At 39.4% G+C, this 26,118-nt stretch overlaps 2 protein-coding genes across 7 annotated transcripts in view; one reads left to right on the top strand and one right to left on the bottom strand.

Moving 5' to 3' along the window:
• Positions 1-1,044: 1,044 nt before the first annotated feature.
• On the bottom strand, positions 1,045-13,281 carry RMP64 (ribonuclease MRP subunit p64). Of its 6 annotated transcripts, none has more exons than XM_082394714.1 (9): positions 13,087-13,281; positions 11,304-11,443; positions 9,334-9,413; positions 8,817-8,948; positions 8,265-8,342; positions 6,714-7,075; positions 6,318-6,379; positions 3,844-4,103; positions 1,045-2,018 (listed from the first exon to the last, which is right to left on the bottom strand). In XM_082394714.1, the coding sequence occupies exons 1-9, from the start codon at positions 13,187-13,189 to the stop codon at positions 1,556-1,558; spliced, it is 1,680 nt and encodes a 559-aa protein (XP_082250840.1). In that variant the 5' UTR covers positions 13,190-13,281; the 3' UTR covers positions 1,045-1,555. The 6 variants fall into 6 exon arrangements, with proteins under 6 accessions (XP_082250840.1, XP_082250839.1, XP_082250842.1 ...); XM_082394713.1 differs by having other exon boundaries at positions 11,304-11,458; XM_082394716.1 differs by having other exon boundaries at positions 11,304-11,352; positions 13,087-13,220.
• The window catches only part of LOC309630042 (uncharacterized protein), a 173,560-nt gene continuing 160,545 nt past the window's right edge, over positions 13,104-26,118 (top strand). The window contains exons 1-2 of the mRNA XM_082394805.1: positions 13,104-13,282; positions 19,566-19,687. Of these exons, the coding sequence (XP_082250931.1) occupies positions 13,262-13,282; positions 19,566-19,687 (143 nt within the window). The 5' untranslated portion in view covers positions 13,104-13,261. The remainder of the gene's footprint in view (positions 13,283-19,565; positions 19,688-26,118) is intronic.

The following is a 26,118-nucleotide window of genomic DNA, read 5'->3' on the forward strand; positions in this document are numbered from 1 at the left end:
TATGATTCTTGGACAATAATGCCACTTCAGATGGAGGGACCTAAGCCCAGGGAAACCTACTAGCTCCACACAACTAGTGGAGGCATATGCAAATAAAGTAGATGCAAGACCGGACCTTAAATCTTAGAAGCTGGTGGCTATTTCTAGACTTGTCATGAATGAGACTTCCTTGGTATTGTCCATGTTTTAAAGCACTAAGTAGCTCTACCACCTGGTAGGAAACCAGGAGAAATATAAACAATAAAAAGTGGCTAGAGATTGATTAAGAACTCTGAATTAAATAGGATATTTAGCAAGGCTTCAGAAAAGGAAGCTAAACCAGCATTTATCTAACTTTGCATTTCGGGATACTTGCATCAAAATCACCTGAGCCCCTTAATAAAAATGCAGGCTTCTGGTCCTATCACCTACCCATATTTATCGATCTCTTTGGAAGGGACCTGCATTTTTAAACAACCCACCAAGTGATTCCCAAAACATCCTACAGTTTGAGAACCTCTGATACAGTATTGTAGGTTAAGTGGGAAAACATACAGAAAGCAGATGAGGAAAGAACAAGGCCAGATAAAGAACAAAAAGGATGCTAAAAAATGATAGGATGGCTGAGGAAAGGAAGGATGCAGTATATACTAGGGCACTGTTTCATTTTTCTATAAATTACTGTATATAAACAGAAAACTTAAGCCTACAACGTGCTGAACAAATAGCTTATTAACCTAATTCTAGAAAACTAGAACATTTGAAAGATACCTCAAACTTCACATCATTATTTGAAAATATGTAAGATTTACCTTCTCAGAGCAATTGTATGAGCAACATACAAATAATCAGATGACAACATCAGCACCAAATTATGAATTTATTTTTAGCCTCATTGGGTTGGTTGATTTTGTGTCTCCTTAGCTTTATCTTTTCATCTGACTTTCTCACCTACTTCTACTTTGTGTATAACCATAAGTCATTTTACATCCTTTTTGGAAAAAATTTTATTTGTACTCAGTCGCTAGCACCCAAATAAATAAATAAACAAAAGCCCCCACAAACTTTGTAGAACTCCAAAAGCATTTTAATATGCCCTCCTATGCGGTAAGGTTAACAAATGAAGTGAAATAATGGTTGTGACCACTCCCTGGTAATAGTGGCAAAACCTCGATGATAATTCTAACATACAGAAAACGGCACAACTGTTAAAAGCTACAAACCTTGGTGTTCAGAAGAGCACTTACCTACAATGGAGCCATGAAGGCTAAAGTGACCTTTTTGGTGATTCCTTGCTACTCCCCACCCCTGCTCCCCATTTACCTAAGGCACAGTGTAGGTTTTGCAAACCTAATTATTCAGGTCCTAATTAAGTCAAAAATTGACTGTTAGTCAAATATTTGTCAGTTAAATGACACAAAGCTATGACAAGTGTTTACTGAACTAAAATGAACTGCTCTACAATGTTGCACTTAAGCAGCTCCTCTGAGTCCAAATGGTACTTCCAGATCTCAGCTGTTCTACTTAGAACACTGGAGCAGTTGGTTAACCAGTTAAAAGTCTCACATATGAGCATCTAAACTCCCATTAAAGCAAAAATATCATCAATGTCGTCTGTCCCCTTAGTGATTCCTGATGTATTATGTTTATTTATTTGCATCGTTGTCCAAGAATCAGTTTCATTTTCATTGCTTTCTATAAGATTTTCATGAATTTGTTTCTCCTTAGTTTGTATGACAGGACTTGAAACTCTTCTACTCAACACTTGCTTATTGTTAGGGTAGAGATCAGGTGTATGAACTGTAGGGTGTGAGAGTCTCCCTTTAATGATATCGGTAGCACTCTGAGTCCCTTGAGGGGGCTGCTGGGTTTCCTTTAAAAGAGTCGACTGCAACTTTCTCTGTGGTTTCCTTCGTTTCAATGAAAATTTATTCTGTGATCTTCTTTGTCTCAGATGATCCTTCAAAGTTTTGCTACCTGAGCCATGAAGAAGGCAGTTGCAAATTGATGTTTTTATGCACTCTAGTTTCTTTGGCAAACTTTAAGACAGAGAGAGGAAAAATTGGAGATTGTTAAGATGCAGAAAAACATTCTCAGAAACTTTTGTCTCCTTTTTACCAACTTCCAATTGAAAAATATATAATTTATAAGTCCTATGCCTGTGTACAACTCCAGAATTATAAGGAAAAATAAGGAAATAGGAGCTTCAACCCAAGTCTGTGTTTTCAGAGCACAACTTCCCTCTGATTTAGATTGTGAGCAAATGTGTCCCCATTATGTTTCCAAAGTAAAGTAGCTCCTACAAGCAGCAAGGTAACTGAATGGTGAGATACCTCCATATTTTAGTGCCAGAGCTCTTCCCCGATAATTGCTAATCTGTTGTTCATAATATAATAGGAATGGAACTGGGGAAAAGATGAATCACAAATAGAAAAATTGCTAGGATGCATCAACCCACTTCTGGATTAACAGCTTCATATTACAGCAGGAAATGAACAAAGAAAAAGGACTAAAAGTGAAGAGGGAGTTTATGTAAAATGAGAAAACAGGGCTCCTGGCATAGACATAATGACAGCCTTGAGCTACCCTAATTGTGATTCATACATCATCTTCAAATTTGGGAATTTGGAACTCAAATGGCCAGTTATTTTAGGTGTTTTGCTTTTGAATAGGGTACACTGCCACAAGGTACATCAGTACCCTGCTAACTGCCTGTTTGTGATAGACTGCAAAAGATTAGCATGAGCCTGTACCTCCTACCCTACCCTCTTCCTTTTTAAACAAATATAGAACTTTGAGGAAGCCCATTTTAATGTACTAATTCATGATCTCTGTTTCCAAACCATTTTGTCTTACCATAAGCAGTAATCTTTAATTGAGGAGAGGGTAGGTGTACTTCCCAATTGAAGTGGAAATAGGAAGAATGAAAACAGAAGGATCAGAGGATCTGCACTGAGTTCTAGATCTCCAGCTCTAATACCCTGAGTAAAATCCTCTATTTCCTCTTCTATATAATATGAATAATACTACCTACCTCACAGAGTTATTGTGGACATTAAATAAACTTCAAATGTACTACAAATATATTACTGAAACAGCAAAACAGGGCAGAATGAAAGAACACTATATTTTTGTGGGGTGCAAAATAATGGTCTAATCAAATAACTACCAGTTTCTTACCCTCTGCATTAACTTTTAATTATCATCTCTGCCTCATCTACCTCTGACTTTACATGCAGTCTTTTTTTTTTTTTTTTAATAAATTTATTTATTTATTTATTTTTGGCTGTGTTGGGTCTTCGTTTCTGTGCGAGGGCTTTCTCTAGTTGTGGCAAGCGGGGGCCACTCTTCATCGCGGTACATGCAGTCTTGAACAGAACACCTCCATCTTAGGCTGAGTTTCTACTCTAGAATATAATGTAAAAACCCTTAACTTCCCCAACAGCTTTTAATGAAAACTTGATATAAAACCTTCAATATATATCATATTTTTTACTAAAATAGGAATATCTTTTCCATAAATTTTTAAAGAAAATTTAACAAATTTTAGACTGTGATTCACCCACGGGAACCATTATAAAGCCCTGAATAGATACAGTAAGTCCCCTACATACAAACGAGTTCCATTCCGAGAGCACGTTCTTAAGTCCAATTTGTTCATCAGTCCAACAAAGTTAGCCTAGGTACCCAACTAACACAATCGACTATATAGTACCGTACTGTAACAGGTTTAACAAAACTGCACTTTGAGTAGATCTCAATTTTACACTACTGGACATTAAAAAGGCTAACTTGAATATATATACTTTTGCCCTATATGATAATAGAAAAAGTAAAGAAATATAATTTTTGTAATGTACCTACCTATAGCCTTGAGCTTCCACATGTTTAAGCCGGTTACTTTTAAGAAGTTTATTACCCAGAAAGGTGGTCTGAGCCTTGAGTTTTTTGCTCCTACACCACAGAATTGCCATTTGGATCTCTTCAGAAAGTTGTACAAAAGTCTCAGTTTCTCGGAATCTTTGCACAAGACTTTTTACACAGGGAGTTCCTATTGCTTTCCGAGAAGAACGTTTGGTTGCCTTTAGTTTGGATTGAGAACATTTAAACTCAAAACTGTTCTCCTGAAATATGGAACGATGAGAAAAATATATTGGATTTGTTACTGACTTATATAACAACAGAGAGAAGTTGACTCACAGACTATAAAAGTTTGAAAATATGTCTTTTTAAAAGAAGGAAAAAAAGTTTTTTCAGCTCACTATGCTTTCCTTTCTTCTTCTTCTTTTTTTTTTTTTTTTGCCATGCTGCTCGGCTTGTGGGATCTTAGTTCCCCAACCGGGGATTGAACTCGTGCCCCCTGCAGTGGAAGCGCAGAGTCCTAACCACTGGACGGCCAGGGAATTCCCTTCCTTTTTCTTAAAAATGTTTTTATTCACTGCTCCAAACACAAGATTTTTTCCCCTCTGTGCTACAACAGATCCCATCTATAGCTGAATTCAGCTGTACACAGGTAACAATATAAATATTTGCATACATATCTATTTATTTAACCTATACATATGAATAAAACTCCACATGATTATGGTGAAAGCCTATCTAGTGGGAAAAAAAACCACTGAAGAGCCCTCTTCCTCTAATACTGGACTACCACAACTTGTTTTTCATTTATTTCTATATGCTGAGTCACCCTCCTCAATGATGGGTCATAAATGTTATTGAAAACATGTGAAAATGGGGATGATTGCTGAATGTATGTTAAAAATGCTTAACTGAGCAACATTTCCAACTCCAGTTCAACCATCTTTTGATGTGGCACCTTTGGTCTCTTCAACCTCATCTTTCTATATCAAGTCAAGTTTGAATTTTATCAACTTTTACTGTTTATTGAAATATGCCACCTACTAGGTCTGCTTCCATCCTCTGTTCAAAACTTACCTTCTTCCAAATTTCTCACTCTCAAGAACATAAAGCAGTAGAAAATATGAAAGCAGAGACCTATCAATACTTTGTGTTGGTGATCCATAAAAGTTTGACCTAAAAGCAAGCTAAGCATATTGGTGCTAAACGCTAAAAATATGGTAGTCATTGGTCATGAATAAGAGGGATGCTGGAAGCAGCTCACCTAGGAACAGGTGGACGGACTGCAGAAAGTTTCAAGAGTCACAGAGAGCCATAGTTATTAAGAGAGAGCTGACGAAACTATTTGGAGGACTGGTGTAACGATAAAGGACAAAGACTATGAAACCAAACTGCCTGCATTCAAATCCCAGTTCTGCCCCATATCTGCTGTGTGGCCTGCGCAAATTTCCTGTCCTTTCTGTGCCTTAATTTTCTCATCTGAAATATGGAAACAGTAATAATAGCACCTACCTCACAGGGCTTTTGCAAGGATTATATGAGTTAACACATATAAAGTGTTTTGAACAATGCCTGGCAAAGAGTAAATGCAATGTAAGTATGACGATGATGATATCTTCCTCTGGAACTTGTGAATCGGACAAAATATAAATGCAAACTGGAATCCTTGTAAGCCTTCAAGAAAGTACTGACTCATTAGAAATGATTAAGAATTCTTGAATCGAATGGAAGAAATAACCCATGAAGGAACCCAGAAGAAAGCAATTTTGAAAAGAGAAAGGGTAAAAGAAGTCAAGAAGTTACTGATGAAAGAGGATGACATTGATGTACTTATCCATGTGAGGTCCAGAACAAACAGAATTAGCAGACACTGGCCAAGGAGAGGAATCATGTTAAAGCTCGAACGCTGACAGGAAGAAAGAAATAGAAGCCTCATGACAAAGGATGAGGATGACGATAATGACGATGAAAGTAGCTAACAATATCTAACACCAGTTAAATGCTTACCACACTTTAGACTCTGTGCTGAACACTTTACATGAACTAAAACTGGCACAACCCTATGAGGTACATACTGTTATTAGAAACAGAGGTATGGACAGGCCAAGAAACTTACATAAGTCACAGAGCTAGTACAAACCAAAGCCAGGACTCAAACCACTTCTGTCTGACTGTAAAGCCCATACTCTTAAGCTGCAGTACAATCCACTCCTATGATGGAGCCTAGGATCACTTTAAAATTCTAGCAAAACTCTTAGTAAAATGTTTCTGAAGGCATTGTATTAACTGAATTAACTAGATGCACTCAAATCCCTTGGGAATGCCTCTATTCATTCAGAAACACACTGAGAACTAAGATGGCACTACTCTTAGAGCTGGGGATAAAAACAGAAGATTCAGTCTGTGCCACTGGTAAGTGGCATCTACTCTACAAATTAGCAGAAATCATAAGCTATATTAAAATAAGCCAGACAAACCTGAATAGCTTTGTGTTTCAGCTGTTTGCAGAAAGCCCTCACGTCAAATTCTGATGACTTTTCTGTGAAGATGGAAAGATCACAGATACAAAAACTTAGGCATACTATTTTCAAATCAACAAATTCTTAAGTGCATGACTACATTTCTTGCCAAATTACTACAAGAGAAACAAAGGGAATTAAGCAAGCAAAGAACTATGAAGCAACAACAGAAACAACTTTATATGCTCAAGCTGAGAAAACACAGGTATTACCATACCTCTCTAAGAATAACCAGAGTTAAAATTAAGAAAGATGCTGAATTTCTTCCTACACAATGCATGACTACATTGTAATTTCAAAAGTTTTTTTGTTTGTTTGTTTTTTTAGAGTATGTGCCATATCAAAGCAAATTACCTTTTAAGATTTTCTTATTCTTTACTGGCTGTCCAAGATCCACATTATTCTGAATATTGATCTTCATTTGTTTAGCTTTTTTGGAAATTCCAAGTAATGGTTCTTCACTGGACCTCTGTGATTGCTCTTTTGTTAAAAATAGTTTATTTAGCAGTTTAGTTACTCCTTTAGCTGCAAAAGCTGTACGCATTTTTTTCTTAAAGATTTCAAAGTAGGGCTCTCCTAAAAATTCAGCAATATCAGAAGGAAAGGTAAAACCTTTGAAGTAAGGCAATGGTTGAATCCTGGAGACCTCTTGAAGTAATCCAAACAATGGCTCATATAAAGAAACCAGCCTTTTTAAAACATCTTTATAGAGAACCCTAGAGAAAGAAGTAGGATCTCATGAATTAGCTAGTAATTATCATTTGCAGATTATATAATAATAAGAGAGTCAAAGCTGAAAATAATGCCTGTCAATCTGCCACTATAGATAAAAAAAACGCTAAAGCGGATACTTGCAAAGAGCTAGATTAGTCCAGCCTAAACAGAAAAATGCAAGTACAAAATGCTATATAAAACCAAATAAAGTACTACATGGAGAGATATCTCAAAAGATGTGCCTCAAAATCTTAAGTGTGGTTTTATCTCGACGATGAGATTTTAGGCAAATTTCAGGTTCTTTGCATTTTTTCTATTTTTTAAAGTTTCTTAAAATAACCATGTATTATTATAATCAGCAAAAATCAAAGCTATTTTCATTATAGGAATAATGAAGGTTTGACATTTTAAAATAATATGATTAGTAATTCTAACACTGTTAGTGCTAAAAACAAGCAGAATAAAAACTAAGATGATTGGAAATAGTACTTGAGATATCCAGGTTAAGATATCAAAGCAAGGTTTAGAGAGAATTTTCTCTCTCTTTTTTTTGGTTTTCGTTCAAATTAGACCTAATCACCCCAATTGTTTAAAATGGCCAAAAATAGGTCTCCTTATAAATATGGGCAGATTTTGAATCCAATTATCCATCAAGTAAGTTTCATAATATATATTGTGAGCTGCAAGGGAAGGGCTCTTTGGTTTGCAACTAGTATTATCAGTGTTCTTTCCATCAACTAACTATGGCTCAAAAAGCAGTGGTGGTTCAGGTGGAAGAAAGGAATCTAGAAAACATAAGGAAGGTCATTGCCATTAAAAATTAGAAACCTAATGGCAGAAACAAATGATACAGACTGCTCAGGAACACCTTCATTTTAAATGGCCCAGCTGCTGAATGATTAGAGGAACCTTTTTTTTTTTTTTTTTAATTCCAGCTGCTAATCCTAGGAATTCATTTGCCTAGTTGTTTAGTGTTGAGGTGATCTCATGGATTCAGATTCAAAGCCTAATCCTTTGACATAACCATCAACACTTAGCTTCCCAATCTACCCCAAATAAACTCTGATCAAATGAAGAAACAGAATTCCTGCACCTTCAGCATCCCATGGGAAAGCAAATATGAAAACTACTAATGAGAGACTTAGTCTGAGTTAGAGAAATGAAGGATTTCAAAGGTACATACATACATACCATAACCTGCTCACCAGCCCAACCATCACAAGGTTTAAAATAATGAATTCTTGCAAACCTAGATGTTTCACAGTCAAGCTGGAGAATCAAGTTAAAGTTGGAAAACAGAATCAAAGGAATTTAGGTTTTTTTAAGTTACATTTATGAAAAAAACAGACTGGAAGTAGAAAGAATTTTCTTGAAGGAACTAAAACCTTAAAACATGTTCTATTTAAGTCATGGAAGCTTAAAAATAAAGTAATATACACTCTGCTAGAGGAAAAATAAAGTAATACACACTCTGCTAGAGGTCTCATTAATAAATTTAGTTTCTAAGATTAAGAATTTCTAACAGTCAATGCCCTTAGGATAATACATACTAGGTAGAGACAGAAGTCTCTGGCAATGGCTATATCAGGCAAATCCCAGGAAAAGGAAGCCAAAGAGCAAAATTTTAAGAATTCCCATAATTTATAACTCCTACAGACTCCCTAGCTTTCAAACAGAAATACTATTAAATATATCCCAACAATTCCAATTCAGAAGAAGGTACTTTAGTTGATTCAAGGATACAGAAATGTCTTGCAGCAACAGTCCAACAAGCGAAGTAGCAACTTGCAGGCTCCCAAAATCTTCATCAACACCAGTTCCACCACTGGTTGGCTAGGGATGACACACGCTTTGGTATTTACAGGCTGATTTTCACTTGGCAAAAATAGAGAAGCACATTACTTTCATTCTTAAATATAAAGCACTTATATAGCAATTTTCAAGTGCAGACTTGCTTTAAGCTCAATTTGAGGTAGTTATGTTTAATAATGACTCACTGAAGTTGACTGACACTTATGTTTCAAAATAATCTACCATGACCCAGATTTCAGTGTCACACTATTCCCTCCCACTGGCCGACAGAGGGAGATTACCACAAAATACCAGGGGCCCTTTGTTGAAACAAATTTGTACAGCTAAGGTATAATTGTTTATATTCTAACAATAAGTGAAGAAAGTCTAAAGCAAGGTCACAGCAAGACACTGGGTTCCCATTCCCAGCCCACCAAAAAGCCCATTACAAAGCAACTGGACCACTTACTTAGAAGAAAATGACTCAGAGAGATCTTGAATTGAACCTTCCAAATTCATGTTTTTCAAGCGTTTTAAACATTGTTCAACCTGAAAGGGGAAGAGCAGCTCAAATTCACATGTTTATGTGTGACACAGACAAAGCCACTGATGTGACCAGGAAAACAAAGAAATACAAAATTTCAAAGTATGGAAATACACTCAATACCAAAGAATACCTTTTTTTAAGGGTAAAGAAACCCATAGCCCAAAGCAATTGCTTCTGGTTAAAAATTTGAAATTTATCCAGCCAAATAAATTTCTCAAATCAGGTTATGACTAAGAATTTATTGTACTACATGCCAGGACGTGCTTGATGCTATAAAGGGGACCAAGGTTAAGTATAAGATTATTCTCAAGGTTATATTTTTCTGAAGCAACATGATTTCTAATAGTGAAACTATTAAAACAAGATAGTAAATTATTAAGTACTAAATTTCAACAGTCTGTAAGTGCCACAGACATAAGGGATCAAGTGATAGAGGGATTGGGCATTGTAAACATACAGGACCAGGTGAGCAAAGGCTCAGAGGAGGGAACGAATGTGGTGAGTAGGAGAACTCAGAACAGTTCAGGCTGTCTGAAATACAAAATATATGAAGATGAAGACCAGAGAGAAGCCTGAGTTAAGGAAAACTGAAGAGGCCAGATCACGGGGGATCTTGTAAGTTAACCTAAGAGGCTTCCACTTTATTCAGGAGACAATGGAGAAACATTAAAAATTAAAGCTGTGTTTTAGGGTGATTAACCTGGCTTTGGTACACATGAATATGCCAGAGTGGAGGAAAGACTGGAAGATGAAAGATCAGTCAGAATTGCAAGACAACTAAAAATTGACAAGGTCTGAAAAAAGAAATGGCAGCCAGAACTAAAAAGGGACTAGATGCAGAGAAAGTTTTGACTGATCGGTTGGCCGGATAGGAGAGCTACGTAAAAGAAAGCAGCAGAGAAAACAGAACACCAAATTTTTCTGACTGGATAATTATTCGCAACTTGGAAGCCGGGAGGAGAAATACGTATGTTCAATCTGAGATGGTAAGTTTGGTTTTGGCGTTAAAGACTCAGAAGGAGATAAAAGCTGCCCCAGAGAAGAAAACTTAAGAAAGACCATGATCCCAAATCTTTCTTTGCTGAAAAAATCTTCATCTTTTTTGCCTTAAGTAATGGGAGTGGAAAACTAACCAGAGAGCATGAATCTGTAAGGTTAGAGACTATGTCTGTCTTTTTCACCCTGTACACCTAGCATGAAGCACAGTGCCTGGCACATAGAAAGTTTCAAAAATACTTGGAGAATTAATAAAATGAATGAACAAATGGACACATAAGGAACTCAGGTTAGGAGGCTCTACTCTGTGGTGTAGTCCCTGAGCTGGAGGGCCCAATTTTGTCTTAAACTCCAAAAGTTACACAAAACCACTTTACACAACTTGTTATATACTCATTAAATATATTACCGATTAGATTATATACCCCACAATAAATAGACCGCAACTTTGTTCTTTTTATGATTTGGGAATTTTGATTATGGTCAGGAAAATTGTTTCTTAATCCAAAACTCTGTCTTGATCAAATTACTCAATCTTTAAACTAGGCAAAGGCATGGTACTTTATTATAGATTGCATATAATGAAGAAAATTTTTCATAAAAATTACCTACCTATAATAAGAAAAATAAATAAATAAAAAATAACCATAAAAACAAAAAATTACCTACCTACCAGAAACAAGACTGGGAAAGAATCCAACATAGTTCCTTTTTAAATAAACTTTTTTGAAATGCTTTCAGGGGAAAAAAAAAAAAAAGCCCACATGCAATTGCAAGATGACCTATAAATCACAAGTAAGTTACTGCGATTAAGTTACAAAATACTAAATGGCAGTGTGATCTCCATCTTCATCAAGTAAACATGTTGAGTATTAAACACAGGGCTCCCTCCTTACCTGTTTGAGGGCCAAATGGGGCTTGTGGCGGCCCATTCTGTTGTGATTGCTGTAAAGGACTGCACATAATACATCTGTTTCTGCATCTAAGATTTGGCTCTTCAGTGACAATGTAACGAGACAGCATTCTTTAATTACAGCTGCAATGCAAAGGTCTAAAGCAGAGGTGTTTCGTAAGACTTAATATGCATTTCTACATTAAGTATATTCCATAAAAAATACACTGAAAGAAGCATCTTTCCTTATGTTTAAGGAAATCAAGAATAAATTAACATAATCAGCCTCACCTGTAAGAACATAATTAATGTTTCCAAGTATGTGATAAGTGACACAGGAAGGAAGTGATCTTACAGTGACAGATGATATCAAGTCCAGGAAATCATTAAGAGAACATGTGTTAAAGTAGAATGTACATCTTTACACAACATTTTATCATGATTTTAATAATCTTTCATACGAATACTCTGCAGCCAGTCATTTGGTGTACACTTAACACTTCAAGTACCTTAAAGGTGGGACATGTTGTATAGTTCTCTACCACTTTAAGAATATATTCAGAAGAGAAATCACTATAACAACTGGAAATTATATTACATAATGAATGTCTGACTGAACACGGGGTGCTTATTTAGTAAAACAAGGTCACAGCCTCCTAGTCTGAAAAAGCTGTGAATAGAGGATGGAGTAAATATGTTCTCTATGGCTCTAAGGGTAGCAGTAGCATCCTAAGTGGCAGTAACACAAAGGAAGACTTACACACAACGTGGAGAACTTTCTTACTATACGAACTATTTGAGGCCAGAATGGGCTGCCTTTGGGGTGGGGAGAGACTTGGTGAATTTCCACGCCTAACAGAATCCTGTTAAAGAATCTTTGAATAGAGGAAGGGGTAAGATTAATCTGTAAACTGAGCAGGATGGATGGATGGGGAGGGGGATGTGATGATTAGATAAGTTACAAGTATTTAATAATAACAGCTGTCATTTGAGTGTTTACTGTATCAGGCATTGTTCCAAATGCTTTGCCTATAATGTTAATTCTCTCATCAGAACAGCTCTGTGAGGCAAGTACTATTTTTATCCCCATTTGAAAATGCGCTGAAGCCCAGAAAGGTTAAACAACGACATTCCCCACTCCTCACCCCAGCTCCAGCAGAGAGAAGAGACAGGATTCAAACCCAGGCAATTTGGCTTCTGAGCCCAGCGTGTACTGCCCTACTGCCTAATAACGGCAATGCCACCATACATTGATAGAACACTTTAGACCACGCTCTCCTAAATGACATCATTAGATCCTCCCAACAACCCGGTGATAGGGAAAACTAACCCCATTTTACAGATAAGAAACGGGGGATCCAGAAAGATTGCGGTTTAAGTGCAGAGTGCTTGAGTGACGACCCGCAGCCTCTCAGAGGCAGAGGTCGAGAAAGACTGAGGGGTAACCACGGCACTTGGTGGCCTGAGTGAACGCAGGGTCCCCAGGCAGCAATTTTTCCTGACGCTAGCTGCGTCCGCCCTCTTTCCCCATTTCGGTGCGGGGCTGGATCTTAGGCCTTCGGCGCCCCAGCCAGGCCCTGCGGTAGACTCGGTGGGTCCAGCGAGGAACGGCGATGCCAGATGCCCTGCAAGACTCCTCAGCAAACTCCAGAGCCCAGGCCCCTTCTGGCCACGGCCCTGCGCAGCGTCCCGCGGGTTCCGGAAGTCCCGCCCCCACCCCACGCACGTACGCCTGCCTGACGCCTCCTCCGGAAAAGCCTGCGCCCCTCGCCGGGCGCCTCACTCACCCAGCGCCGCGCCGGGGTCCTGTACGATCACTGCGCTGCGGCTCCCCGCCTTAGGGATCCTCACGCGGTTCCATGGTTCCGGGCCCGGCAGCAGCGCAGCCATCTTGGGAGGCAGGAGAGGGACTGGGAAAGGCGGACCTGGGCGAGGCCCAGTGGAGCGACCGAAGGAGGGGCGATGAGCCGACGTCAGGGGAAGGTAGAGGGCAAGGGGTGGGGCGGGGGCGGGGAAAGGGGAGGGTCCTTCACGAAATAGTGGACCAAGTACGGTGAACCTGAAGAACCCCCAGAGTCATCCAGCCCCTGGTCTCAAATACCTGGCCGCGTATCAGAATTACCTGGGAGAATCTGGGGGAGCCGCATCCCGGTACTACTCAATCAGAATCTCGGAATGGGGCGAGGAATCCGCCTTGTGTTTATGCTTCCCCACGGGATTCTGAAGCACGACCAGTTTTGGAACTATTAAAAGGTATTTTACAGATGTGGAAAGTAAGGCCCGCAGTTGAGTTGGTGCATACACCCCCATCTCCACCTCAACCATTAGCGGAAAAGGAAGACATGAAATAAAGAGGCTTATGCAAAGTGCGTATTTGTAACGCAGAAGTAATTTAAGTTAGTCGAGGAAGGCTCTACCTGGAGCAGCAGCAAAACCACGATCATAGAAACTTGGAGGCCGTCTGACTCTCCATCAGCCCCATCTTCTGTCAGTGTCCAAAACAAGACGATATTCCAAGCTTTCCTGATCCTCACCTCATTTATAGCTTTCTAATAGTTCATTTATCTTCAGCTACCCTGATGCCAGCTTACTTAAGGCCCCCTGCGCAACATATTAGAGAGGCAGTTAGTGGGTTTTGAAGACAGACCAGCAAGGTTCTGATTCTAGATCTGCCCTATACTAGCTCTATGATCTCAGGAAAGTTACCTAACTCCTCCAAATCTTAGTGTTCCTACAGGTAAATTGAAGATAATAATACAAACTTGTAAAGTGCTCACAGTTAAAAAGTGCTTTAGAATAGTGCCTGGCATACAAACAGTATTTACTCTTAGCAGAATTAGTATTGTTGATATTATTTTTACTGTTTAATACAGATAGCCACGCCAAACTGAAACACTTTGCATGCTGTCTGTGTGTGCCTTTGTACATATTAATTTCTCTATCTGGGCCATTTCCCCGAAACACAATCTCCCTCAGCTCTGGCGTCATCACCTCTAGGTAATTCTTCCTGAGCATCCCATTCCCACTCCATAGCTTGATGTAGCGACGACTTTATGTACAACCGTAGTGCCCTGTGCTGGCCTCTGTATTAGCCTCCTATTGCTGCGGTAACAAATTACTACAAACATAGTCACTTAAAACAACACAGTTATTATATTACATTTTTGGAGGTTAGAAGTCCAAAATGGATTTCACTGGACTAAAGTTGGCAGGGCTGGATCCTTCTGAGGCTCTAGTGGAGAATTCATTTTCTTGCTTTTTTCAGCTTCTAGAGGCCACCTGCATTCCTTGGCTCATGTCTCCATCCTCCATTTTCAAAGTCAGTAGCATAGCATCTTCCAGTCTCCCTCCAGCCTCTCTTTCTCTCTCACCCTCCTGCCTGCCTTCATCTTAAAAGGACCCTAGTGATTACACTGAGCCCCCCAAAATAACCCAGGATACTCTCCTCATTTCAGAGTCTTTAACTTAATCATATCTACACAATCTGTTTTGCAATGTAAGTAAACATATTCATAGATTTGGAGGATTAGGATGTGGCTGTCTTGGGGGATGGGCATTATTCAGGCTACCACAGACTCTCACAGAAGTTACCTCACTGTGTTGTATTAATTTGTATATTTATATGTCTCCTTCTCCAATGGCATGTGAGCTGACTGAAGGCAGTACTACCAGTGTAGCTTACTGATCTTTATATCACAATGCTTAGCTCAGAGCCTGGTGTGTAGTAAGACCTGAATAAGGCTTTAACAGCTTTATTGAGGTAAAATTGGTATACAGAGAACTGCACATAGTTAATGTGTACAATTTTACTAATTTGTCAATATTTACTGGCTAAATAAGAGACTAGATGATGCTTGAATAGAGTTTTTGAAGGACGAGTAGGAATTTCCCAGGCAGATAAGGGAAGAAGACATTCCTGACAGAGAGATGGTAAACAGCATGGGTTGGAAGAATCATTAGTCCTGGCTGAGTCAGTATTGCTGGAGCATGATGTGTTCCGAGGGACGAAGCTGGGAGTAGTAGTGTCAGATCAGGGACAGAATTTGGATTTACCCTGAAGGCTGGTGATTCCCAAACCTGGCTGATCATAATTACCTGGATAGTCTTTTAAAAATATTTAGAAAATTTTCAGGCTCCACTTTGGACATTCTTATTCATTAGGTCTGAGTAGGGCTCTAATCTGGGTTTTTCAAAAGCTCCTTGTGATGGTGGTCTGCTTTAGGGATCCCTTTCTGGAGGTGACAAAGGAGTCACTGAGATTTAGGCTGGGCAATTTTGGCACCTTGCATCAGAGGACGAGCGCTCTGGAGAACAGATTTGAAGATAAGACTGGAGGAAGGGACCTAAGGGGATCTGTTACAAAAGCTGAGGCAGGAGATAATGAAGGCCTGAATTCAAACACTGGCACTGAAGATGGACAGTATGACTTATTTAGATGTCTAGTATTTAGGTATTTATATGTCTAGTATGACTTCCAGACTTTTGCCTTGAGTGTGAGATGTGGCATCCAAAAGAAGAACAAATTTAGATACACCTAAATAATAGGAATAATGAGATAACTTTTTATGTACTGAGTTTGAGATTGCCCATGGGCTGCCCACAAGAGTATGTCCAATTCGCCAGTTGAATAAATGGAACTGTAGCTCAAAGGGTAATTACAAAGGGAGGGAGTAGAGATGATGAATATAGGATAATGTTTTTAGCAGCTTAGATGAGACGGGAAGACAGAGTTTATGTGATGACAGAGAGATGTAGGATCAAGCAGAGTATAGTTTTGTTTTGTTCTCATTTTAAGGATAGTGTATCAGTCAGGGTTCCACCAGTCAAACAGAACCAGTAGGCGATGTATATATACTTTTGAAAGGAAATTGGCTCACATGACTGTAGGGGTTGAATAGTCAAGTCTGAAGTCCATAGCGCAGGCCGTGGTAAATGGCAGTCTGGAAACTCAGGCAGGAGCTGAAGTTGCAGTCTACAGGTGGAATTTCTTCTCCTTCCTGTCCTGTTCTGTTCTCAAGGTCTTTTAAACTGATTGGATTAGGCTCATCCAGATAACCCAGGATAATCTCCTTTACATACAGTCAACTGATTGTGGTTGATAATCACATCTACAGAATGCCTTCACAACAACACCTAGACTCATATTTGATTGAATAACTGGGTGCCTCAGCCTAGTCAAGTTGACACATAAAACTGACCATTACAGACAGAAAGTGATTTCATCACCTGAACAGGCTAAGAGAAATGGGGCCAAAAGAGTAAGAGAAGCTGGGCCTACTAAAGAGATAAAGGTGAGAGAATTGATGAAGAAAGATCCATTATTCGTTCAACAAAGTTTGTGAGCATCATCCCAGAGGAGACAAGCAAAGGTGGGATCAAGAGCTTAGGTAGAGGGGTTGTCTTAAAGATCAAAAAGCCTTTATCCTCTGAGCCAGGAAGAAAAATCAAGATAGCTTTAGACATGGCTATGTTTGGGGTACGGTAACAGAAAGATGAGGGAGCTCCTATGTTGTCAGTGAAGGAGGATCATTACCAAGAGGGGAGGGCAGGGAGATGGGTTCTGGGTGGGCAGTGGATATTTAAAATCAGAGTTTCCTTGAACTGGGGGATATGGAAGAGTCATGTGTTCTGTATATTAGGGAGAAAGTAAGGATTTACGGCCACGTTTTTAAAATTTCAAATTTGCAAAGAAAGACTGCCACAGACACAAATGACCATGAAATTGAACCTTGTCCATCTCATTAGCAATTCAAAAAATACAGATTAAAATAATTTCGAGGTATTGTCATAGAGACAGAGTAAAAGCATGGTGTCTCATGTTACTAGGACTTTGGACAAAAATTCAGATACAAAGTGATCCTTTGTTGTTGTAATCATGAAAATGGAAAATGATATATTCACACAATGAATCAGTGGTTTTCTAATATTTTGGCAGTGGAATTCTTTTTCCCCCACAAAATCTTAACACAGAAATCAAATATAAAAAACAGTAAAAGCAGAATTGTAGTGGTTAAGGGTACAAGGGAGAATGCAGGGTCCTCCCATAAAGGCCTCCTGCCCAGGCTCCTAGAAGTACCTCATAAGACACTTCCTAGGAACATTTTGGAATCCACTGTTGTAAATAAATAAATATGTATTGATGTGTGCAACTGTTTACGATACATTAAGGTGTTTTCTAAAGCAGTTTAGAAAACTCTATGTACAATGTGATTACATGCAAAAATATACCTCCACACATGAGAAAAAGGTCTGGAAGGATCTAAATGAAGGTGTTAACAATGATTATCTTTTCAGCAGTAGGATGGATCTTTTTTCTTCTATGAGCTTATTTGTACTTTCTAAAGGAGAGAAATACATGTTGCTATTGTAGTAAGAAAAAATTATTTTTAATGTTAAGTGTGTATCAAACTCTTAGGATGTGTGTGTGTGTGTGTGTGTGTGAGTGTGCGTGCATACACCAGCATATTCGGACATACATTTTTTGGCCCATCCAGCTGTGGTCTAATCTCATGCTTCTATACTTTGTGATGCGGGGCTGGGATTCTGCAAAGCCACACGGTCTTTGCCGGCTGGTGGTTATACCCATATGGACCACTAGAGGGAGATTGGAAGGCAGGAGGAGGCGAGAGGTTCCTGTTTGTTTTCTTATTCCTGGTAGTGTTGCCAGGCAACAGCTCTTCATCCCAGGTAATGACAGTTGCTTCTAGTCCCTGACTCATTTTTACACACTGGAGAACTAATTGACCCCTCTAAGGTACTGGCAGCACCTGGATGATGTTCTGTTGTCAAAGATCTGAGTCCCAGTTCTGCAGATCACTTCCTCCAAAAATCTAAATTCTAGTGTTCTCCTTGCCTCCCCAGCTCCAGGGCTTGTAACTGCTTTCAGCAGTTACCTCTGTGTTACCTCAGTGTTGCATGTGTGCTTTTAAGTTCTTAAACATCTATTTAACCAGTTCACTATATTAAATTCTCTCTGGTGAAATACTTAGTATGAGTCTGTTTTACTAACATGATTCTTAAACAAGAAGTGGTCCTAAGAAACAGCCCCTCAAAATGGGATTCTGAGGTTGCTCTGAGCTTGTCCTTAGCTTTGAACACCATAATGATCTCTTTAGCAAGGGGAAATGGGATTTGAGTATCCATGATACGCTGTGGCATCATACTTAATCACCTGTGGTTGATTGTGATGAAATGCCTTCTGTGGCCCTAAGAGGGACCAGATGACCGTTATGATAGCAGTGATGCTTCTACAAGAAATGACAAGCTCAGATCATTAACTCTTAGCTCAAGTCACAGAGAATCAGAGAGTTTCTATAGTGGCTCTAAAAGAATCACCTATTTCTTATAGCTGCAGGGCTGACCTTGACCCAGAATTTAATTTTGTGGGTTACAGAATTTCAACCAGAATTGAATTCATAGATTTGAAAATCTTGTATGTGAAAGTTAGGGCACTGACTGGTAAGAAGAACTCTGAGACTTGGAATAGGAACCATCTAGTTTGACTTGGGAAAAGCTGAGAATCTTGGAGTTGCTTGCCTTCTTGTGTCTGAGGGAACTTGTGTTAAGACCCCATAATAACCTCAAGACCCACTCCAACTACTTCTCATCACCTCTAGAGCTAACCCAGTTCAGATCTCAGTTTGCTCCAAAGGGACAAGTACAAAGTCTGACATGGAAGGAGATGGTTTACTCCAAAATAATTGCAAAATGTTGCTAATTGACAGAAATGGAAATAATAGGGGATTTTAAGTTATTAGACTAAAAGAGGAAGGAATATAAAACACTGGATTAGACCAAATGTATTGATATGGGTCATTATTACAGTTACTAAAGATCTTAGTTAGGGACTTCCCCTGTGGTCCAATGGTTAAGACTGCACACTTCCACTGCAGGGGGTGCGGGTTCGATCCCTGGTCGTGGACCTAGGATCCCGCATGCTGCATGGTGCGACCAAAAAAATTAAAAAGATCTTACAGTTAGAAGTGTGTCTAATGATTTTCTTGGTTGCTTGAAACTTGAACTCAACTATAGCCTATACTCACTGCAGGTAAAATACCAGATTTTTCCTGGCACAATGTAGAAGGAGGAATCCAAAGACTCAGAGAGATTAGAATGATGGGGTGCATATATAATCTGACTTGCACACCCACCTACCCCCAACTATGTCCTCTGAGAGGTCACTCACACCACTGAGGCATTGAGAAAGGCATTAATGACGGGCTACTTTTGTGTCCTCACAAAGTTCTGTGATGGCTGTCTTCTGTAGGCTATGGTGATGGTAGAAGATACTGCCATTGAAATTGGCTCCATGATTTCAGTGAAAACGATGGGATCCCAGAATGACAACGGTCAAGTGGCAACAATTAACTACAAGAGACAGGAGACAAGGTTAGTTCATTTACTATAATGGGCAATAGAGACAAAACGTTAACCAAATTTTTTGACTAGCAGGCATCTTTAGTAGTAGCTAATTGATCATGGTGTCTGTAGGAATTGAATAGATAGCAGCCTATTAAAATATTACTTCAAAAAAAAATATTACTTCATTTATATAGCAGGGACCAGAAACCTAATCTGAGCACCAAAATGGACAGGAGACATGACTACTTACTCAGTTTCCAGACTTAAACAAGTTCAGCAGCACAAAATTTCTTGATGAACAAGGAAGCTGGTACAAAGATGCTTATCAGTGTCATTTACAGTAACAAAACTTTCCAAACATATAAGTATCCATGTATCAGTTATTTATTGCTGGTTAGCAGTCAACATATTCACGACTTAATCATTTTATTACTTACAGTTCTGTGGGTCAGGAGTTTGGGCAGAGCTCAGAAGGGATGGCTTGTCTCTCCTCCACATAGTGTTGGCTGGGAGGGCTCTACTGGGTCTAGAGGACCTACAATGGCCTTACTCACAAGTCTGGCACTCCCATTGGGATGGCTCAAATGACTGAGGGTGAACTGGGATGGCTGGGTCTCTCTTTTTCCGTGGCGTTAGCTGGGCTCACCCATATGTGTGGGGCCTTGGTTCTCCTCCATGTGGTTTCTCTCTCCACATGGCATCTCATCCTCTAGGACCCATCTCTCCATGTAGACTCCCTCTCCAATAGGATAACCTGGACTTCTTTACGCAGCAGATGGATCCACCCTGAGCAAAAGCAGATGCTGTACGGCCTCTTAGAGTCTGAACTCAGAAGTCCCCAAATGCCACTTCCATCACACTTTATTGGTCAAAACAAGTCAGAAGGGCAGCATAGATTCAAGAAATGGGGAAACAGACACGAGCTCTTGTTGGAAAAAGCAGTAAAGACGTATTGCAAAGAGGTGTGGACACAGAGAGACCCAATTCAGTCACTGGGTCCATTTTCAATAACCTATTACAGGCTAACAAGAAACATATCTCTTAAAAAATTAAGGTACATCCATACAATGAAAAACAGAGTAGGCAAAATTGCTGTAACAAACAGACCCCCAGATATATAATGGTTCAAGCACAATAGATGTTTATTCTCACCCACATTGTGTTCAATACATGATTATTCAAAATTTTAGGCTCCTTCCATCCTTTGACTTTGAATTCCCCTAGGGCCTTGTCATCATCTGCATCTAGCTGTAAGAAGAGATAACATAAAGGAGACACACCTGCCTCTTAAAAGCATTGGCCCGGGAATAGCACACATCACATGCATTCCTATTCTTCTGGCTACACGTAACTGCAAAGGAGCCTGGAAATGTAGTCTAGCTGCATGCCCAAGGAGAAGGAAATGGATTTTGATGAACAGCTAGAAGACTCTGCCACAATCATTTTTTAAAGATAGGCAATGGCACAGGGAAATGCTCACATTATATTAAATGAATGGAAGGGATTACAAAACTTTATATGACTCCAAGTTGGGGAAGGGGCAAAGAGAAATGTATATCTGGAGTGAAAATGGTACCAAGATATTAATGATTTTTATTTCTGGTTGGTGAGAGTACAAAAGTTTTATCTTCTATTCTTTTCATTTTCAGAATTGTGTTCAGTAAATACAAATGACCTCCATAACATGATAAATAATATTTTTAAATGTTAAAATATCTAAATTATAAACTCAAAGCACTCTTTTAGCATCATTGCTGACAATCAGTCTGTCTCAACTCCTAGAATCTCATAGAAATGTAAAGAAAAAATGCCCATTGATAGATAGCATTATTTTTGCCACTCTGTTTTCTGAAGTATTTAGGGACCAGCATACAATTTTAATACAGACAATTCCTAATTTAGAAAAGCCATTTCTAAGTGCATTGTTTGAAACTGAACATCTTCGCCCATAAAGTGAATGTAAAACATGATGATGAGGAACCAGAGCCAGCCCCCCAAAGCCGCTTTCCTCCAATCACTCATGTGATTGGTTCCGGCCAATGATGTCCCGGCCATTGGTTCTATAGAGGACAACTATGGATTCCAGGATTGTTACAGAAAAGTGCTTTCCACCGTCAAGATTAAAACAGCAGGAGCACATCTTCCCTCAGCTTGGGTCACCCTCACCCCCAACAAGCTCTGGCACTCAGAGTGGGAGCTTACATCCTGCCATGTTCCCAGAACCAGTTTCTCTACCAGGTGGGAAGTGGGAGCTGAGATCTCTCAGCAGTGAGCCCCTAGCATGGCGGGAGCAAGAAGGTGGAGGGGAGAGCTGGGTTCTAGGCCTGGGAAGGGGTCCCCATGCGGTATGATCACATTAAGACCCAGGATTCTGAGGGAGATACAGTGGTGGGGTGTCAGATTAGGATGATGGGAGAAATGCTAGGGACTCCTAAGATGGGGAAGAGATGTTTTTCCCATTCACTTTCCCCTTCATAGACGTAGTGATCTTGAATACTTTAGTTCCTCTCCATCCCAAGTCCTCTGTCATCCCAGTTCCTTCACTGTCCTTAGCTCCAGTAACCTTCACATTCACTTCACTTCAGTCACATGCTCTCAAATCATATCCCAAATCTTGCCACCATCCAGAATTAGTCCATATCTGATACCATAAATTCAGACATTTTTCTTTCTGATGATAGCGTCCTATCTTTTCAACTTTCTTACTCAAGTTATTTCTTATAAATCTGATCTTAAACCTTACTGGATCACCAGTCCTTAACCTCTTACTGTCTTCACATCAGTACCCTTCCACCTTCACCCTTCTTTGTATACAGCTTAGATTCTCCCAGTCCATTGCATGCCAATGTTATCAATCCCCTCTCCCCATTACACTTCCATCACATTTGCTTAGCCAAAGTCCAACCCTTTATTAATTCCACTCTCTGAATTTTCTGTAATTATGGGGAAAAAAACTGAAGTCCTCAGACAAGAACTCTCTCAACTTACTAATGCCAAACCTACAAATTTACTTGTCCCTCCACCATCCTATCTTCCATTCCTCCAGTTACAATGCATAAGGCGATCCTCCCCTCACCTGAGGTGAATCCCTTCACTGGCTGTCTCCATCCAGTAAAAGCTTTTTCAGAAAAAGGATCATGTGTGCTTGTTAACTGCTGCCTTCCAGGACCTAGCAGAGTATCTGGCATATAAAGTGCACAGTATTTATCAAATGAATGGCTTTGGTGAGTTAAGGAAAAGATAGGGACAGAGAAAAGGAATAAAAGAGTTATTCTTCCTATCCTATTTTACTGTTTTTGGTCAGAAGAGAGAAGAGTATTTTGAGGAGGAGAGCAGAATTTTTCTCATACATAAAGGACAGAGGTTGATCAAGAATTGACAGTATTTGAACTGTTAATAATTCTTACATTTCAAAAGTCACCTGAGTGGGTGAAAGTCATTTCCATGGCACGTATTAGCTATGTATAATTTATTTTCCTGAGAAAAATTCTTCCTTTAGAATAAATTTCCAAATAAATTCCTTTAGAATAAATTTCTGTCATCTAGAATAATTTTATGTACAAATCCTATTCATCCTTTAATTCCTAGTTCCGATGCCCCTTGTTCACCTCCCCCAAAATCTGGAACTTATCTCTTCCATCTCTGAACTCCCATCTCACTTTCTCTCTACCTCTCTTATGATACTGACTGCCCACACTCTGCCTTGTTCTTGAGACAGTTGTAACGAGTTCTGTAAGCACTTTCATGCAGGGATGTATATCCTCCCTCCTGCTGGCACATGGGTGCTCAGTAAATACTTGTTAAATAAATACTGAATGAATTAAGTAATGAATAAAAAAGTCTTTCAATAAGAACCAAATACTAGCCTGGCATCAAGAATTTCTTAATTCAAGAAACACAATAGCTCTAGAAGTCACGGGAACACGTTTGAAAGGCTAGGCATACATATGCATAATGTGTTAATAAACCATACGATAGTCTCCAAAAATTTTCCTTGATTCTAAAAGGCATCCAGGTTTTAATTTAAAAAGCATGCTTCTACCTGACTATACTTTTTGAAAATGTTGGCATTTTTAGGACTGTTGAAAAAACAAACATTTTCTTTCAAAATGTAATTTGCACGCAAAAGCCTTAAGGAGACAGCCTCTGACTTGTAGTTAGGAACTTTCAGAAGATATAAGACTAACATGTTTCATTTGAATTCCTGAAGTGAATTTTGGTTTGGATTTTGATCTGAATGTATAGGTATAAATCCCAGTTTAAGATCTGGAGTATATATAAGAATTACAGGGCTTCCCTGGTGGCGCAGTGGTTGAGAATCTGCCTGCCAATGCAGGGGACACGGGTTCGAGCCCTGGTCTGGGAAGATCCCACATGCCACGGAGCAACTGGGCCCGTGAGCCACAATTACTGAGCCTGCACGTCTGGAGCCTGTGCTCCGCAACAAGAGAGGCCGCGATGGTGAGAGGCCCGCGCACCGCGATGAAGAGTGGTCCCCACTTGCTGCAACTAGAGAAAGCCCTCGCACAGAAACGAAGACTCAACACAGTCATAAATAAATAAATAAAAGAACGTGAATTTCTTTAAAAAAAAAAAAAAAAGAATTACAATTTTCTTGGGTCAAATGCTGATTTTCACTTTATGGAAGTGTGTAAAGATAACCCCTTACAAGAATCTTATAATTATCTAAAGATACATGAAGTGATGATTGAAGAAAAGGAAGAGTTTAGAGAAAAAAAGATGAGAAATGAGTTCCCAAAAAACAAGTAAAAAGAGAGTGGAATTAAAGCACCCATTATTGAGAAATCAGACTCTTATAGAGCAACCTGTCAAACTCCATTCAATATATATTTTATTATAACATTTAGCTTCACAATAGAGTATGACTTAATAGCTTTAAGTGTAATTATTCCCCACGGACCTTTACACAGACACCTTAACAGCATTTGCTGAGGAAATCCACAGTCCGCAGTTATGGCTTGCTCAATACCCACCTCTCCACCAGAGGGCAGCAAGAGGCTGTACCCAGATTACTCTCTAATGGCTCCTGGTTTAGTTAGAAGCCAAGCAGAACCTAATCTACATTCCAGCTCGCCAGTGGAATCCCAGCTTCACAACCTCAGACAGAATGGAGACAAATCGACTTATCCCTGGCAGAAGAGATTCAAATTATCAAAGAAACGTCTTACAGCCAAGTAGATGCACATGATTTCAAGGCTTTGCCCCTAACTTGGAAGCAAGTCATGTGACCTGAAGGCATAGTTTTGGCCAGGAGTGGCATAACCTAAATTTGTTTTCAAGGCGCAGAGTCACTTGACCCTGGGAATGGCAAGACTTTAAAAAAAAAAAAGTTGATAATCAGATAATTGGATATATTTTTTTCTGCATTAAAGACTCAGTGCCCAAGAACTGACCTTGGAGAAAGTGAAATCATTATTCCTGCTCTTTGACAGCCTTGAGGCAAAATTTCCAAGTCAAATTTACAAGGTGTATAGGGATTTGGTTGCTTGTTTTGCTTTCTTCTCTCTTGCCAGTTACCTCCTGAGATCCGGGCATGGATCAGTAAAATCCCTCCGCCGTGGCTGCCAGCAAGTCTGTGCCTGATTTGGCGCCTTTCTGAAAAGATACCAGGGCCTCTAGTGGAACATAACACCCTAGTACTAAGCCAAGGGACAGAGCCAAGCCACATTTCAGTGTCTGCCGCTGAACCAAGCTCCGAGCAGGGGCCATCTTTTCTGCCCAAGAAGTTGTTACTGGACTCTTTCAAGTGTTTGCTTTTGCGACTAAACTGGTCAAGAAAATGTTTTTTAAAATTAGGGTTCACTCAGAAAGGAGATAGTCTGTCTACGCCCGACATTTTCAAGAGACACATCATCTGTGCCCCCAGATACACTCACAAAAACACACATACACAGATGCACACTTGCCAAGAAACAAAAATTTCTCAGGAGAATCATGCTCCTGAAAGCTTTCTCTCTTTTACACCAGTATTTACTGCTGTCTCTTCTCATAAAATCTACTATAAGAGATGCTGGCATAGCAAGAATTTTGCCTCAGGAATATATAAGAAAACATGATCAGGGCAGTAAGCAGATGTATTCAAATAGTGACAAGGTATTCAAGTGTGATAAAGCCAATACATGGAGTCACATCTAACTCAGGTCAACTCTAGAATAAAAATGAAGGATATTAAAATTGGCATGGAAAATCTCCCCCCATGAGCCTGTAGGCATCACAAGAACAGGAATGTTTAGTCCCTTGTTCTAACAAGAAGCTATTCAGTTCCTCATTCTGACCTAAATGCCTAGAACAGTTCAGATGCTCAATTAATATGTCAAATGAAAAAAGTGCTTAAGAAAGTTACCGCATCAGAGACCAACATCTCTTAGTAAGTCCATTTCAGATAATCTTCCACCCCGTCCAGCATGAAAGCAGATCATGATTTCTTCAGCTGAACA

Source organism: Balaenoptera borealis (genome assembly GCF_965194805.1).
Source record: "Balaenoptera borealis genome assembly, chromosome: 5".
Lineage (NCBI taxonomy): Eukaryota > Metazoa > Chordata > Mammalia > Artiodactyla > Balaenopteridae > Balaenoptera > Balaenoptera borealis.

What these genes read in the sequence shown, in the direction of transcription:
- RMP64 (XM_082394713.1), bottom strand. Translation starts at nt 13,189, where the DNA reads ATGGCTGCGCTGCTGCCGGGCCCGGAACCATGGAACCGCGTGAGGATC. An exon ending in GGACCCCGGCGCGGCGCTGG is followed by an intron (nt 11,459 to 13,086) that starts GTGAGTGAGGCG and finishes CCTCTGCTTTAG; the next exon opens with ACCTTTGCATTGCAGCTGTA. An exon ending in TGAAACACAAAGCTATTCAG is followed by an intron (nt 4,104 to 6,317) that starts GTTTGTCTGGCT and finishes TCCATATTTCAG; the next exon opens with GAGAACAGTTTTGAGTTTAA.